Genomic DNA, 14,064 nt, shown 5'->3' on the forward strand with positions numbered 1-14,064 from the left:
GGCTGTACTGTGGTGAAGTCAGGGTCAATCGCCTTGATCCAGATTATAACATTACTAATAGTAGAATAGACATTGATGAATCCAATTATTGATAGTGACCATGATGACTGTCGTGAAAAATGTACAGTATTGTAAGATATGACTGAACCACTGAAATGGCGCTGCCGAGCATCGATACAATCTTTGATGTCGCACGCTAACCTGAGGTTTTAGCTCAAAGCTTCAGAGATCAACCTTTCCTCTGCCTTGTTGTCTGTATTACTTCCATCACACTGCACCGACATCCCAAAGCAAAACAGAAGACAGACTCTATTTCTCTGAAACTTTCTGATAGATCAAAGTTTGTGCTGATGTAAACTTTGCTTGCTCTTCTCTCCAGTCTCTCAGTGTTTGTTGTGCACGAGTCTCCACAAAATCCCAAAGCAGCGGCTCAAATAATGCAGCCCTGCCACACTGGGAAAGGATTAACAAAGCTATCCCAAAGGCCTTGATTCATATAAGATATATAAAGTAGATTATTTTTTTTTGGGGGGGTGGGGGGTTGAGATTAAACATGTGTGCAAAATTTCATCACATATGGTTGAAAATGATCTTTATCTTTTAGTTTTAGAAGCAAAAATGTAACCGCTTTGTGTTCAAGTGAGATTAAACCTGCACAGCGAGTTCAAAGAAGTTCCCTTAAGGTATTCTCGAGGTATTGCTTCAGTGAGAATAGCATGGATGGACAGCCAGAGAAAACACAGTCTTTCTGCCTTCGGCATAAGAATAGGCATCCCTGGACAGACTTTATAGGAGGCAAAGTTGTCAACATTAGCTCATCAAACTGAGCGGTGCCACATAAATCTCTCCTCTGGCCACAATCAGATGAACCTGCAAATAAAGACCTCAGCTGGGAGCTACGAGGACAGACTAAGATTTCCCAGGTTCCTCTCTGGTAGCGATGTTTGCAGGGGAAGTGATGATCAAACATCAAGTCCAGGAAAAAGAACCTCTTTAACTCTTTAATGTCCTGCTCTGCTCTTCAGCGGAAACCCAGTTTAATGGCATTCCTGTTTAAACATTTCTTCAGTAGCATCATAGCTGCATTTGCAGGGGAGTGTTAGAAGTTCCGCATTTGCTTAATTTTCTCTGTAAAGTTAAAGGAATTAATTACAATTTTACTCACCTTAACTTGGCCGCAGTGTTTTGAAACTGTGGAAAATCCAACTATGGTGGAAGAGAAGAAGAAACAATAACAAACCATCATGGCAAATAAATAAAATGCATCACTCATAGTGGGAAATATTTAAACATTGTTGGAGGAAAAAAATACATTCACAGTAAATAATATCCAGCTGGAATTATTCCAATATTTCTAAATACTCAAAGAAGAAAACCTAATTATTATGATTAGTATGATTATTATTATTATTTCAACTTTTGTAACTTCTTAAAGTTAGTAAAATTGCACCACTTTCATTCTGCAAATCTATTATTGGTTGCTACTGATGTCTAAGAATTAATTATATCATTTGAAAAAACCCTTTATTAGAATATAATTTGATGTTCATATCATTTTCAGTTTAGTTTTTAACTTTTACCTATCTTAAAAGTAGTAAGAGATATTTGAGTGAAAGCATTAACTCAGAATTACAACCGTTTGTGTAATTATGCGAAGTTTAAGGCTTCTTACATCTATAAGAAGAAACTCTCCATCAAAGTCACATGCATCTCAATGTGTAACGCAGCTATAAAGTCATCAGTGATTGTTTTGAACATGTTGTTTGGAAGAGTTGGGGAGAAATGAAGAGTTATAAACAAACTTTAAAGTGAAAACAGCCTGGTTTCGTTAGTCTGTTGTGAAGTTTCTCAAACGGTGGGTAAATGAGACCCCACCTCCTTGAGTTTCAATCACATTACACTCTAACTCTCACCCAAACGTTTTTCACATATTTGTCAACAGCTGTTCATATCAATTAGTAAATAACTTCTCCTTTTCTCCTGCTCTGATACTTTTGAAGCATCTAAGCCTTTATATCTAGTCTCCAAATCCCCTAACTGTGGTTTTACATGGAAGTTTGTAGAGTAGAGAGCTTTATTCCTCCCCAGGGGGAAACACAAACTTACAACAGCTCAAGGTAAAAGGTGTAGAACTTAGAAAATTAAGGAATTAAAATATGTAAACATATGTAAATATGTAAACAAGAGCAAAAAAGAGCACAAAATATAGAATATTTAGAAATAAAAAAATAAAAAATAAAATAAAACAATCCAGTAAAAAGAAAAATCCTCTAAAATAGAGTAAATTGCCAGGATTGCTATACACACAGTGTAGATAGGTAAAGAGCTGTACTCTATATCCTAACAGCTGTTGGGATGAATGACTTCCGGTAGCGTTCTGTTTTACACTGCGGGTGTCAGAGCCTGCCGCTGAAGGAGCTGCTGAGCTCCTCCACTGTCGGGTGCAGTGGGTGGAGTGTGTTGTCCATGATGGAGGACATTCTGGTTAACGTCCTCCTCTGTCCCACCTCCTCCACCGAGTCCAGCGAGCAGCCCAGGACAGAGTCGGCCCTCCTGACCAGCCTGTTCAGTCTCTTCCTGTCCCAGTCCGTGCTGCCCACTCCCCAACAGGCCACAGCGTAATGGATGGCAGATGCCACCACAGAGTCATAGAAAGTCCGGAGTAGAGGTCTGCACACCCCGAGGGACCTCAGTCTCCTCAGGAGGTGGAGGCGACTTTGGCCCTTCTTGTACAGGGCGTCGGTGTGAGTGGTCCAGTTCAGTTTATTGTTGAGGTGAACACCCAGGTACTTGAAGTTGTCCACCAGCACGATGTCCGAGCCCTGGATGCTCACCGGTTGGTGTGGTGGGGTCTTTTTCCGGAAGTCGATCACCATCTCCCTCGTCTTTCCGGTGTTCCAGCACAGTTGTTTTAACATTTGAATTTTTTCTCCATTGCACTTTGAATAAATTCAGTTCTAAAAATGGAGTTTAATGAAATAAGTAATAGTTTGCCCTGTAACATATTTTCAGCATTGCTTCACAAGTTGAAGGGACATTAAACTGATGCTGGGAAAAGGCCTCACCCTGACCGTCGCATTCTTTCCTGTCCCGAAAACCTTCGAGCTCAGCTTACCACACAAAAACATTCAGGACATAACAATAATGACTAGCATTTCGCTACTGGTAACTTTACCATATTATGCTGCTTTGATCAAATGTCGAAGGAAGCATAATATAATGTAATAGGCATTCGATTATTTTATAAACCACACTCATATTCACACATCGTTCCAATTTAGTGTCTTCAATCAACATCAAATGTGTCTTAGAAAACCGTTCTATTAAAAGAAAAACCATGCATGCACAGGGAGAACATGTAAACTGATTGAGAGAGACAGCCACTTCACCACAGAGGTACAAAAGGCAGTGATGTGACTGTGCATCACCTGGAGTGCACCTGATTAAACTGACCTGTGGACGAATCCTCCTTATTTCAGTGCAAGTGGATTAAAGCATGCTCCGAACACGCAAAAATCAAGAGCATGCAACAAGAGTGTTTTCATACAGTAAACCGAGGCAGAGAGGGGGATGAGTGGAGAGAAGGAGTGGGGGAAGACACACGGGAGGGGAGGGGGCGTGGTCTCCTAATCCACAGTGATCCTGTGAGTCAGTCTCAGCTCTGGTGAGATTAATCGACCTCACTATCTGAGGCGCAGAGGGAATGCAAACTGAGGTGGAGGAGTCCAAAAACAGATGCTGGATTACACTGGTTTATAAACATTACTTGTTTTTCTCGCTCTCTCTCTTTTGCTCATCATTGCGGTCTGAAAATAACAACCACAGACAGTAGCTGAGAAAACATGGCACTCCTGAAGTCAGGCTGGCTGTGGAGACAGAGTGAGTAGAATCCCGACATCATACAGGACAAACTTTACTTTTTTTGTTGATTAAATACAGATTTTAATAAATATATTGAAAAGCCAAATATTATATATATATATATATATATAATATTTTCTGTATTTTGTGCTCATTTTATTTAATATGTTCAGGGTTTGCTTTTTTAAAATCGTGACCATATTTTTGAGGGCTCTGTGAACTTGAAAGTGACTTTAGTTTTTATTTTCTGATTCATTTAAGAGTAGATTTATACAGAATCAAGGCTGCAGCTATGAAGAATATATGATAGGAACTCTGGATTGACAGTTATTAAAAATCCTAACAGTGCTAGAAAACCTACGCATAAGAATTTGACCTGAAACTGAAAGTAGACGCCTTTTTTACCAGTGCATTTTAAAAGACCACACTTCTAACGTGCCTGCTATGGATCTGCTATACTTTAGATTTTTAGAAACATGTTTTACATTTTTTTTTAAACTCTGCCTGTTTCAAACTTTGAATCTTGTACCAGGTTGTTATGTTAATTGTTCTACAAAATAACCAATCATGGATTTAATTAATTCCATTAATATTGATTTACACCTGATCTTATATGCCAAAATAATAGAAATCATTGACAAAGATGGATGAATATTTGATGAAATGTAGGTCTCCTACATTTCAGAGCTAGACAAAATCTCCCAAGAAACATTTGTTTTGAAAAAAGAAACTAATAAACCTTTGATTTGATGGGTCAATTTAATCACTTTGCACAACATATAAAGACACACAATGCATTTATCAGCAGTAGGTTCAGCTGTTTAATCCTCGTGATTCGATTCTAAACTATAAATACACTGAAAGCATTTTCCAGAAACTGGAAACTGGAAACTGGCCCTGTTACGAAACTGGGCCTTTGTCACTTATAATCTCATTAATTGTCCCTGGCCATGTCTTTAAGTGGCTTACTAAGGACAGTCAATAGGGATGTATGTGCAGGTGGAAAAACAACATCTTAAAGCACCACTACAAACCAAATACACAAAATTAATGAGATCTAATGAGGCCATGCACGGATTATAAGTACATTCAGAGTCCCTGAAGTTGTTTGTAGCTTAGCTTCTTTTTTCCTTAATAGCCTGAATCAACAGGAGGGGAAATCGATCAGAAGAGTCATTTCAAAACCTTTTCACGCCAACTCAATAAATACTTTGTGTGAGAGTTCGCCTCGTGCACTGATGTGGAACTGTGACATGTGTCTCCTCTGTAGCTTCCGTCCTAAAGCGCTGGAAGCTGAACTGGTGTGACCTCTGGATAGATGGGAGTCTCTGCTTCTACAAGACGGACAGCCGGAGGGACTTTGAGTATCGGGTCAGCCTGAAAACGGCGTGTATAGAAGTACGATCTGGGTTGGAATGTGGAGGTACAGCAATGAGAAACAACTCAACCTGCATTTGAAACTAGAGTATTTAATGCTACAGTTTACATTTACATTTTAACTGTTACATTTAAAATTTAAATTTTAACAGTTTTTTTTCCCCTGTAGCAATTACAAATTGCTTAAATATAAAGTGCATTGCAAATAAAATGTATTATGATTATTTCTACCCTAAAAAGCAACGTGAAAGGCATGAAATTAATGGATTTTGAACTTAAAGTGCTACAACTTGGGAATAGCCTGCATTTGCAGCAAAATTACTTTATTTAAAAAAAAGACAATTTACCAATGGATATTGCCTCTCATGATGTCAGATTAAGAGTTGATGAATCCCAGTTATCTACATCTATAGGCATACCCAATGGCTCTGTAGAAATATTAAATCCAAGAGCGCATTACTATGCCATGAGGGGACAATCTTGAGCGGTAGCAGTTTATATAACATAAGAGAAAGCCACCAACAATGATGGATTTCCATATAAAGGAGCTTTTTTTTTTTTAGTTTGTTCAGATGGAGGATGACAATTATACTCCATGCAGTTTCTTATTACATTATTGTCAAAATGTTATGAAAAAGCTTAAAATATATGACATTAGTCCAAATAATTGCTTGTTGCATACAATGAAACAAACTTGAAATGGAAGTTAGAAAGACTAGTTTCCCTCACATTTTGATTCTCCTGAATGTTTAAAGATTAATAACAATAACAACATTCTAATTAATCTCATCTCTGCTGCAGGTGTAACTCCTCCAGAAAGTAATCCCAGAGAGAATATGATCACGGTTCATGTCCGCAGCGGCTTTCCTCTCCACCTCTGCGCCAACAGTGAGGACGACTCTATGTAAGCACACATTTCGTCTCTCCCCTCTCCCGCTTCCATCACGTCTTCAGCAGGGCTCCTGTCATTTTTCAGAGCGTGGAAGCTGACTCTGATGGAGACCAGGAGGAACCCGGTGAGTCCCACCTGCTCTCCGTTCAGAGATGTCAGTCAGTGTTTGAGAGGCTCAGATCTAAATCCAGTTGTCTTCTCGCGCTGCAGGCGTTTACCTACGACCCGTACGATGACTCCTACCAAGCCATCCCCCTCAGCAACTATCAGACCGTCTACATCACTCCTGGAGTCGGACCAGGTACGTTATCCGTTTTACGTTTTACAGGAATCTGGTGATTCAAGATATAATTTAAACCCTTTTTTTGTATCTCCAAGGTTGTTGTTTTTTTTAAATAATCTATGATAAATATTGCATACTGGATATTTTAAGACAATTACTGCTTTTTTTTTTAAACTAATGTAATTCGTTTTTATCCATTACAAAACCACTCACGCACACTTTAAAAATCACACTTCGAGAGAGAGACCAGGTGGTTGAAAGGGTAGAGCCAAGTGTCATCCGCAACGCAGTGGAATAGAGCTCTGGGAGACACTGGAGGGGAGGGGAGGCATCTGGAAACTGAAGGATTTAACTGCGTGAACTGAGCGCGACCAGAGAGGTCTGATTTGAGCCAGTCCAGAGGCGTGTTGGATATTCCAACGGATGCTAATCTGTGGGGGAGGATGGAGTGGGAGACGGTGTCAAAAGCTGCACTCAGATCAAGGAGGAGGAGGAGGAGGAGGAGGAGGAGGATGAATAGAAGTCTGGAGTCAGCTGTAATCAGTGACTTCGACGAGGGCGGCTTCTGTGCTGCAACGAAACCAGACTGAAACTGATCCTCATAGAGGTTAATGTTGGAGAGGTGACAGTCAGTATCGAGATGCCGCAATTATTTCAAGAACTGGCAAAATGGGACAGAGGTCATTGACAATGAGCTGCGTTTCTTTGCCGCGGCAGATTTGAGGGAGAAGCAGATGATGGCAGTTATCGGGGGTGAGAGAAATGAGACGCATGATTTAACAAACATTACCAAAAAAAAAAACAGTGGAGCTTGTTCTCTTTAACAAAATGATCAGTAGCTCGGTACACAAACAGCATTAAGGTGCTGATTTTCTAACAACATTTTTAAATTAAACTCTGGACCAGTGAGTCTCAACTCAAAAGAGACCGGTTTTAAAAGGGTCACAGGACAAAAAAAAAAAGCAAACGCGACACACAGATATGACATGGACATCACATATGATATATTCATTTTATCAGACAGTGGCGGAAGAAACATCAACATCATCTGCATGACATTTCTGAAGCCTTTATCAAGAACAACCTTAAAAAAAAAAAATCATATTAAGTTCAGTAATAGTCTCTGAAGTGAAGTGTTGTTACAATTGTGGAGCTAAAAACAGCTAAAGTAATAAAGTATCTTCCATTCTAAAATGGAGTTATGACACTTCAGAAATTAATGACATTATAGTCTCTGTACATATAGCAAAACTTTATACAAACTTTTATCTGTGTTGTTTTCATTTTAGATCGTTAAACATGTTTTTGGTGGAAATGCCTTCAAAAAGTTTTTAGAACAACAATTTTAGGTTGAAAACTTTCCAATTCTTCCTGTGAGTTCTCTATAAATGGTTAAACGACCCTGATATAATGTGCGGAGCCCCCCCCCCCCTTTTAAGCTTCAGTATTCACACTATCACACATTTTAAAGAGGAGAGCCAGTTTGTCACTTACATTTTTCCACAAATCACCACACGTTGCTGGATTCTGGTGTGCAGACCACGAGCGCCCTCACATCTCACCTCACGTTAACGCCGACTTCTTTCCTCTGGAAGGAACCCACCAGGTGCTGGTTCAAAGGGACCCCTACGACAGCCTGGCAGAGAACCTGGCGGTGGGATTACTCGCGGGCGTAGCAGCCGGAGCAGCCATGCGATCCGTCTTTTGGATGCCTGTGTTTTTCTGCTGAGATGAGCAGAAAACCATCCGAAGAGAGCCGGACACCGGATGCGCGGAGATGCTGTTTGATCGTCATCTGGTCAATTTTATTCACACTTGCATATAAAACCTAAATTAATGCAATGTATTTCTTATTTCTGCTGGTATATACAGTATACTGAATTCACCCATGGCTATGAGCATGTGTACTTTATAAGAACATGTTATTTTACTTGCTGTACTGTGTGTATTGCAAAAAGGAATATAAAGTTTGGAATAGATGTGCTTTAGACAAAAAGCTGATGTATGACAGCAGAATTAAGTGAAACAGTTGAAATTTGCTTTGTTTTACATAACAGATTTCACGGTGATAATCAGCAGACCGTGATTTCAAAGCTATCTTGTTTGTGTCCGTTTTAAAGATGAAACATTGCAGTTGTTATTCATTTTAAGCATTAAAAAGTACTATAATTCACAATGATTTTACAGTGAAGTCGGACAACTGATCAATAATCCCAACCAATACAAGGAAGTCAAACCCTAATAAAATGCAGTTTCTTAGATTTTTCTCATCTCATTGTGATTTTCTTTGAAATGTGCAATTTATTTCAACAACCACAAAGAAGAAAATACATCCAAGAAGGGTTTCCAAGACCTTATTAGGAGTCTTAGCAAAATGATCTCAAATATAGTATTGCATTATGGGTAACTTTTCTGGCTTCCTCACGTTTACATATTTTGACATTATTGGTTTCTACAAGGCGACCGAGCTCAGACTCCAACCGCTACACCACCCTCACATTCAATCGATGTATTCAAGTAATCACATGCCGAGCCGTCTGTTTGCAATGCACCGAAACAAAATCTAATTAACTGCTTGAATTATCAGTTTTATATTTACTCAAGTGTAATATAACCTAGTGGAAACGGATTACCGTATTTTGCTATAAAAGTCGCACCAGTCTGTCACAGGTTTATCACAATGAACTCTTTCTTCTGGTTGGTTTTCATTCCACGATGCCCATTTCATAGTTTTTGGTCAAACTTCTACTTGGTAGCTTTTTCTTTTGGCAAAATTTGGCTTGTACTTCCAAAAACTGACATAATAGAGGGCTTTCTGTGGTACTGAGCATCGTTATCATAGTGACATCTAGTGGTCATACATGGTATGTGATAGTTTATCTTGATATGGAAGTGAGACACTCGAGCGGCCAACTAAAAAAAAGAGTGACTTGTCTGAAAAATACGGTACTTCGTAGATTGAGTTACATCTGTTTTACTATTTATATCCAACCGATAGAGTCCAGTGCCCATTTATATACTTAATATTAATCAATCTAACAACAAAAACCTGACAGAGTGCCGATAAAAGGTTGAGCTTGGGGAGAGGAGCGGTAAGTGAAGTCTGTCTTGAAACAGACTGAAATTTGATGGCGATTATTCAGTTATTCTGGTAGAAAATCTTGAAAAGATGTTTGTATTCATGGACAGCGACGGCGCAGATGCATCTCAGATTTTGAGGGACATGAGAGTTCAAGAAAAATCTCAATTTGATGCAAAAGATATTGTAAAAAGTAGGATGAGTTGACATGTATTTATAGGATGTGATTCAGTGATTTGGGGGAAAAACAAGGCATGAATGGATAAATAACCAATCGGCACAAAAGTAGTTGATGTAACAAAAGTGAGGATGACAAAAATTACTTTTATACACCAGGTTTATTCATGTTTTTTTTCTCGTAATAAGTATATACAAGCTTAGCGAGAACCAGTAAAGCATAGAATTGAGAAAATAAAATTTTTTGCTCAGCCCGTTGTGAGGCACTTATTGGAATAACTAGATTTTTATTGAAGGATATATATAAACCAATGCCATTTATATAAAAATTATTGTGTGTAAAGATGTAAAAGTTTAACTTTTGAATAAGTCGACAGTTGGAGGTCATTTGTGTTTGCATGTCTTTATTTTGGAGAAATAAGACATGAAATATGTGTGATTTTAGTCAAAGTTTTATGAACTACAAATGACATGTCATTGTTTTTGTTTGTTTTTAATGAGCTACTAAAGTAAAAATAGGAAGATTACACTTCCCAGGTGTTTTAATGAGTGACAATCACATATTGTATGACTTTTTTAAACTTATTATATACTTTGGAAGGAATGTAAAGAGAAAGAGAATTAGGTTCATTATTTTTCCAGGAATAGTACACCTTATGCACTGTGAAGAGTTCCAAGTGGATTTTTTTGAGCGTTGGACTGACAGATGGAAATAAGCAGAGGTAGCCTAAATTTTAAATATGTAGTTGTTGCTGCTCCTCGAGTCTCTTGGCCACAATAACTCCAGCTGGAGATATCCGTCCACTCCTTATCAATTGGCATGATTGCTACGTGAGAGCATGTTGCGACCCTGAAGCTTGGCTCCGACGACAACAGTCCGGGACCAGCCGTCCAACATGCGCTGAATTTTTAAATTCCGCGGCCGCTCATTTGGCAAGTATACAAACTCTTCTCCGGTACGCTTCTCAGCTGGGTGCAGCTATAGTCTTCATAAAAACAGTGGATCACTTTTCGGAAAATGAAACTCAGACTCACGCCTTACTCCTCCTTACATGTGACTCCTCTCTCGGCATGTCCGTTCACTTGCCCGTTCGCCTTCAGTCCGTCTTTTTTCCCCAACTTTCCCTCCGCTCGCAGTTTCCTGATGAGATCGTGGGGGCCCTTCCCCATCAGGGCCGACGGGTGCCTGTAGGAGCCCCCCAGGCGGTCCCACAGAGTGAAGTACTGGCCGTAGTTGTAGTCGAAGAACAGGTGGTGGTCGGTGTGGTGGGCCGAGCCGTTGACGACTTCGGTGAGCGCAGCGGGGACGCGGTAGTCGCCGTCGTGGATGGAGATGGTCCAGATGTTGACGAAAACGTAGAGGAGCAAGTAGAGCACCTTGTGGAGGGGGAAGAGGAAGGGGTAGATGTGGTACGGGAGCCCCTGCATGAAGCCGTCCACTGGGTGGAAGGCATGGCTGGCGAAGGGAGTGGGGATCTTCCAGATGTGGTGCGGCTTGTGGAACAGCTGGAAGATAGAAGAGTTCAATTGGAATATATGTAGAGGAGTATATCAGACTGCTACAGTCCCTGAAGAAAGAAACTTCAGTTAGATTACCAACTTGAACTTTTTTTCTTTTCTTTTTTTTTAACCCTCCTTGTATAATTGTTGTGGAACAAGATCAGTGCTGTGAAAAAAAAGATTTTGCAGCGCTTCACAATAAAAATCTGTTTATGTGAAAGATTTTGTGGATCTCTCTCTCTCTACTAATAATTTCCAATTCTAAAAGTATTTACAGAGTTGAAATGTTTTACAGGTGACAGTTTAATCATTTCTAGTCTGATATTTTATCCACGCTTGATTCAGTTGTGTTCAATTCAAGGATGATCAAACATTTTGCTCTATTTTATTCAAAAACCTTTTTTTCTTCCCATATTGTTACATTATTGTGTTAGTATGACCGATTGTATCCTGATGAGCATTTATTTGGATGCTTCATTTTTAATATGTCGCTGAAAGTCAAAACTTAACCTGATGCAACACCAGATGAGAAAAATTCTAACCTTTAATATATGCAATTAATTAACCTTATTATTTACCTTCTTCTGATTATTCAGTGTTTTAGTCAAAAATGTATATGTATATATAGAAATGTTTCTATTTTTCCCCTTTATTATCTTTATCAATGCAATTTATTTTGAATAACACACATTGACAGAATAATCATCATGAATGGAGACTTCACTTCCAAAAGCGATGATATACAATAAGCTTTCTGCAAAGGACAAACTGTGCTCTTACCTTATAAATAAGCTTGTGGTGTAAAAAGCGGTGAATCCAGTAGATGCACATGTCAGTGAAAAACAGGAAGGAGATCATGCTCAGGAAAAGTCCCGTCCAACCTGAACAAGAACACGAGTTTTTAAACTTGATTTTTAAGTTCCTTGAGACATCAACGTTTGGAAAATACCAAAGATGCTGAAGACTCACCGAGCGGCAGGTCATTGACGTTGTCGTACAGTTTGCTGTGTCCCCGAACTTCAGCGAAGAACAGTGCCACTGTGGGGATGCTGATCCAGGGGAGGGAAGTCATGGCATATTTGATTTCCCTCCGTACCTGATTCTAACAAGAGGAAAACAATTCTGCACTTAAAAGATGAGAAACTTCCACAGATTGTTTACTTTACTTTGCCAGCATGTGTTTGGCTGTACTATTTGAGAAGTAGTGACTTGACTTCAGGTCTCGGCACGTTCCAAGAAAAGTGTGATTTGGAATGTTGAACCACACATACATCCAACTGTCTCGGTACACGCTGGCAAAGGATAATTTTTTTTTTTCTTCCCCCCCCACTTTTCACACAACAGTTTTCACTTTGTGTGTGTGTGTGTGTGTGTGTGTGTGTGTGTAACCAAGAGCCAAACCATAAACAGGTTTGAAGGAAGACTGGAGGTGTGTGGAGGTGCAAAACAGAACTAATCTGCACAGTTTTACACGATTCAACTATAGATTTGAATCACGGGGCTACAGTGCTGCTTAGAATTAGAAATAAGTTGTGTTTTTTCCTAATAAAACGATATGTTTTTTTCACAATTATTTTCAAATGAATAAATGCTGCATGATCAAGATATATAAGAAATGGAATATAGACTGAAGGACTTATTTTGTCTATCAGAACAAGCAGTGCGTTACAATCTGTTGGACAATGTTGTAAATTCTAAATATTACATGATGTAATAAGAAACCCAATGAAGCACTAAACTGATAAAAACCGCATATGAGAAAGAAATGCCATGTTAAAACCAGTTGACCAACATGTTAAAATAAAGCAACCGACAAAAGAAAAATATATGAAAAACTATAAATGGAAAAGGTCCAACAAACTTTCATTGGCAGTTCTTTCATTAATACATGTCACTTTTAAAATAATTTCCATTATAAACACCCTGAAGTGTCTCCGTGTTTGTTCTGAAATGTTCTAGTGACGTATTCAAGGTGCAACCGGTCTTTCAAGCAAACGGATAGATGAACGTATGAACATTGTACCACCACATGAAATGACAGAAGCTCGGAAACGGTGGCATTTCTAGGAAATTCTCAAGTCATCTAGATTTGATGTTTTATTGATGTTTCTTGTTTTCGACCTTTCACTCCTGAGGTGTTTGTCATCATTAACAGCGAATAGCCTTAGGAGTGATAAGTGCTGCGGTGGCAAAGAGTTACATAAAAAACTACTATGAAATACAGTAGCTTAAATAAAAAAGATGCAGGCATTTCTACGCTCTGATCTATAAATCTGTCCGCCCCCTGTAGATGCAAAGTTCAACTGCCTGCGGGGATTTTAGTGCTGCCGGTTTATTTACCACGCCAATCATAAAGTGATTTATACCTCTAAGAAATGGGGGTGTTTCATCAGACTGTGGTCGAAGATAAAGAAGTAGCTGATGGCTCCCAGGCCCAGGTAGAGGACTGCAGCCCCGAGGTTGGTGAGAACCAGCAGGCTGATGATCTGCCGCAGGGCTCCGTCCTCGGGCCAGGATGCCGGGTACACATAGGGAGTGAGGACGTAGTGGTCAGCAACATCCAGCACAAGATCCATGGCTCAATCTGGGAAGTAGAGAGACACCGTCAGGACTTCTAATACAAATGAATCAGCACATACATCAATACACTGGAAATGGGTTCAGATTTCCTTTATTAGTGGGGTTTTTTGAATATTCGATTCAATAGTAATATTTGTTGAAATTAATTCATAGAAATGCAAGAGGATGCGTTAGAGATATTGACATAGTGGAGTAAACTTTTACTAAAAAATAGGCCGTTTTAACATTTTACACGTGTTTACATTACAATACTGATCAAGTCGTTCGTTTGTTGGGTTGCAACGTGTAAATATTACTATTGTAATAGCTATTTCC

The 14,064-nt window shown here is 39.2% G+C and overlaps 2 protein-coding genes across 2 annotated transcripts; one reads left to right on the top strand and one right to left on the bottom strand.

The window, feature by feature from the left end:
• Window positions 1-3,842: 3,842 nt before the first annotated feature.
• plekhb1 (pleckstrin homology domain containing B1) lies at window positions 3,843-8,142 on the top strand (the record flags this gene model as incomplete). Its single annotated transcript, XM_080508360.1, has 6 exons — window positions 3,843-3,879; window positions 5,132-5,284; window positions 6,040-6,142; window positions 6,215-6,254; window positions 6,341-6,431; window positions 8,009-8,142. 6 exons carry the CDS (start codon window positions 3,843-3,845, stop codon window positions 8,140-8,142), a joined length of 558 nt encoding a protein of 185 aa, XP_080364486.1.
• Window positions 8,143-9,830: 1,688 nt separating this feature from the next.
• LOC308139072 (lathosterol oxidase-like) lies at window positions 9,831-13,745 on the bottom strand (the record flags this gene model as incomplete). Its single annotated transcript, XM_080508399.1, has 4 exons — window positions 9,831-11,175; window positions 11,950-12,050; window positions 12,139-12,271; window positions 13,536-13,745. 4 exons carry the CDS (start codon window positions 13,743-13,745, stop codon window positions 10,708-10,710), a joined length of 912 nt encoding a protein of 303 aa, XP_080364525.1. The 3' UTR covers window positions 9,831-10,707.
• Window positions 13,746-14,064: the final 319 nt, after the last annotated feature.

The sequence above is a fragment of the Blennius ocellaris genome (genome assembly GCF_963422515.1).
Source record: "Blennius ocellaris genome assembly, chromosome: 14".
Taxonomy (NCBI): domain Eukaryota; kingdom Metazoa; phylum Chordata; class Actinopteri; order Blenniiformes; family Blenniidae; genus Blennius; species Blennius ocellaris.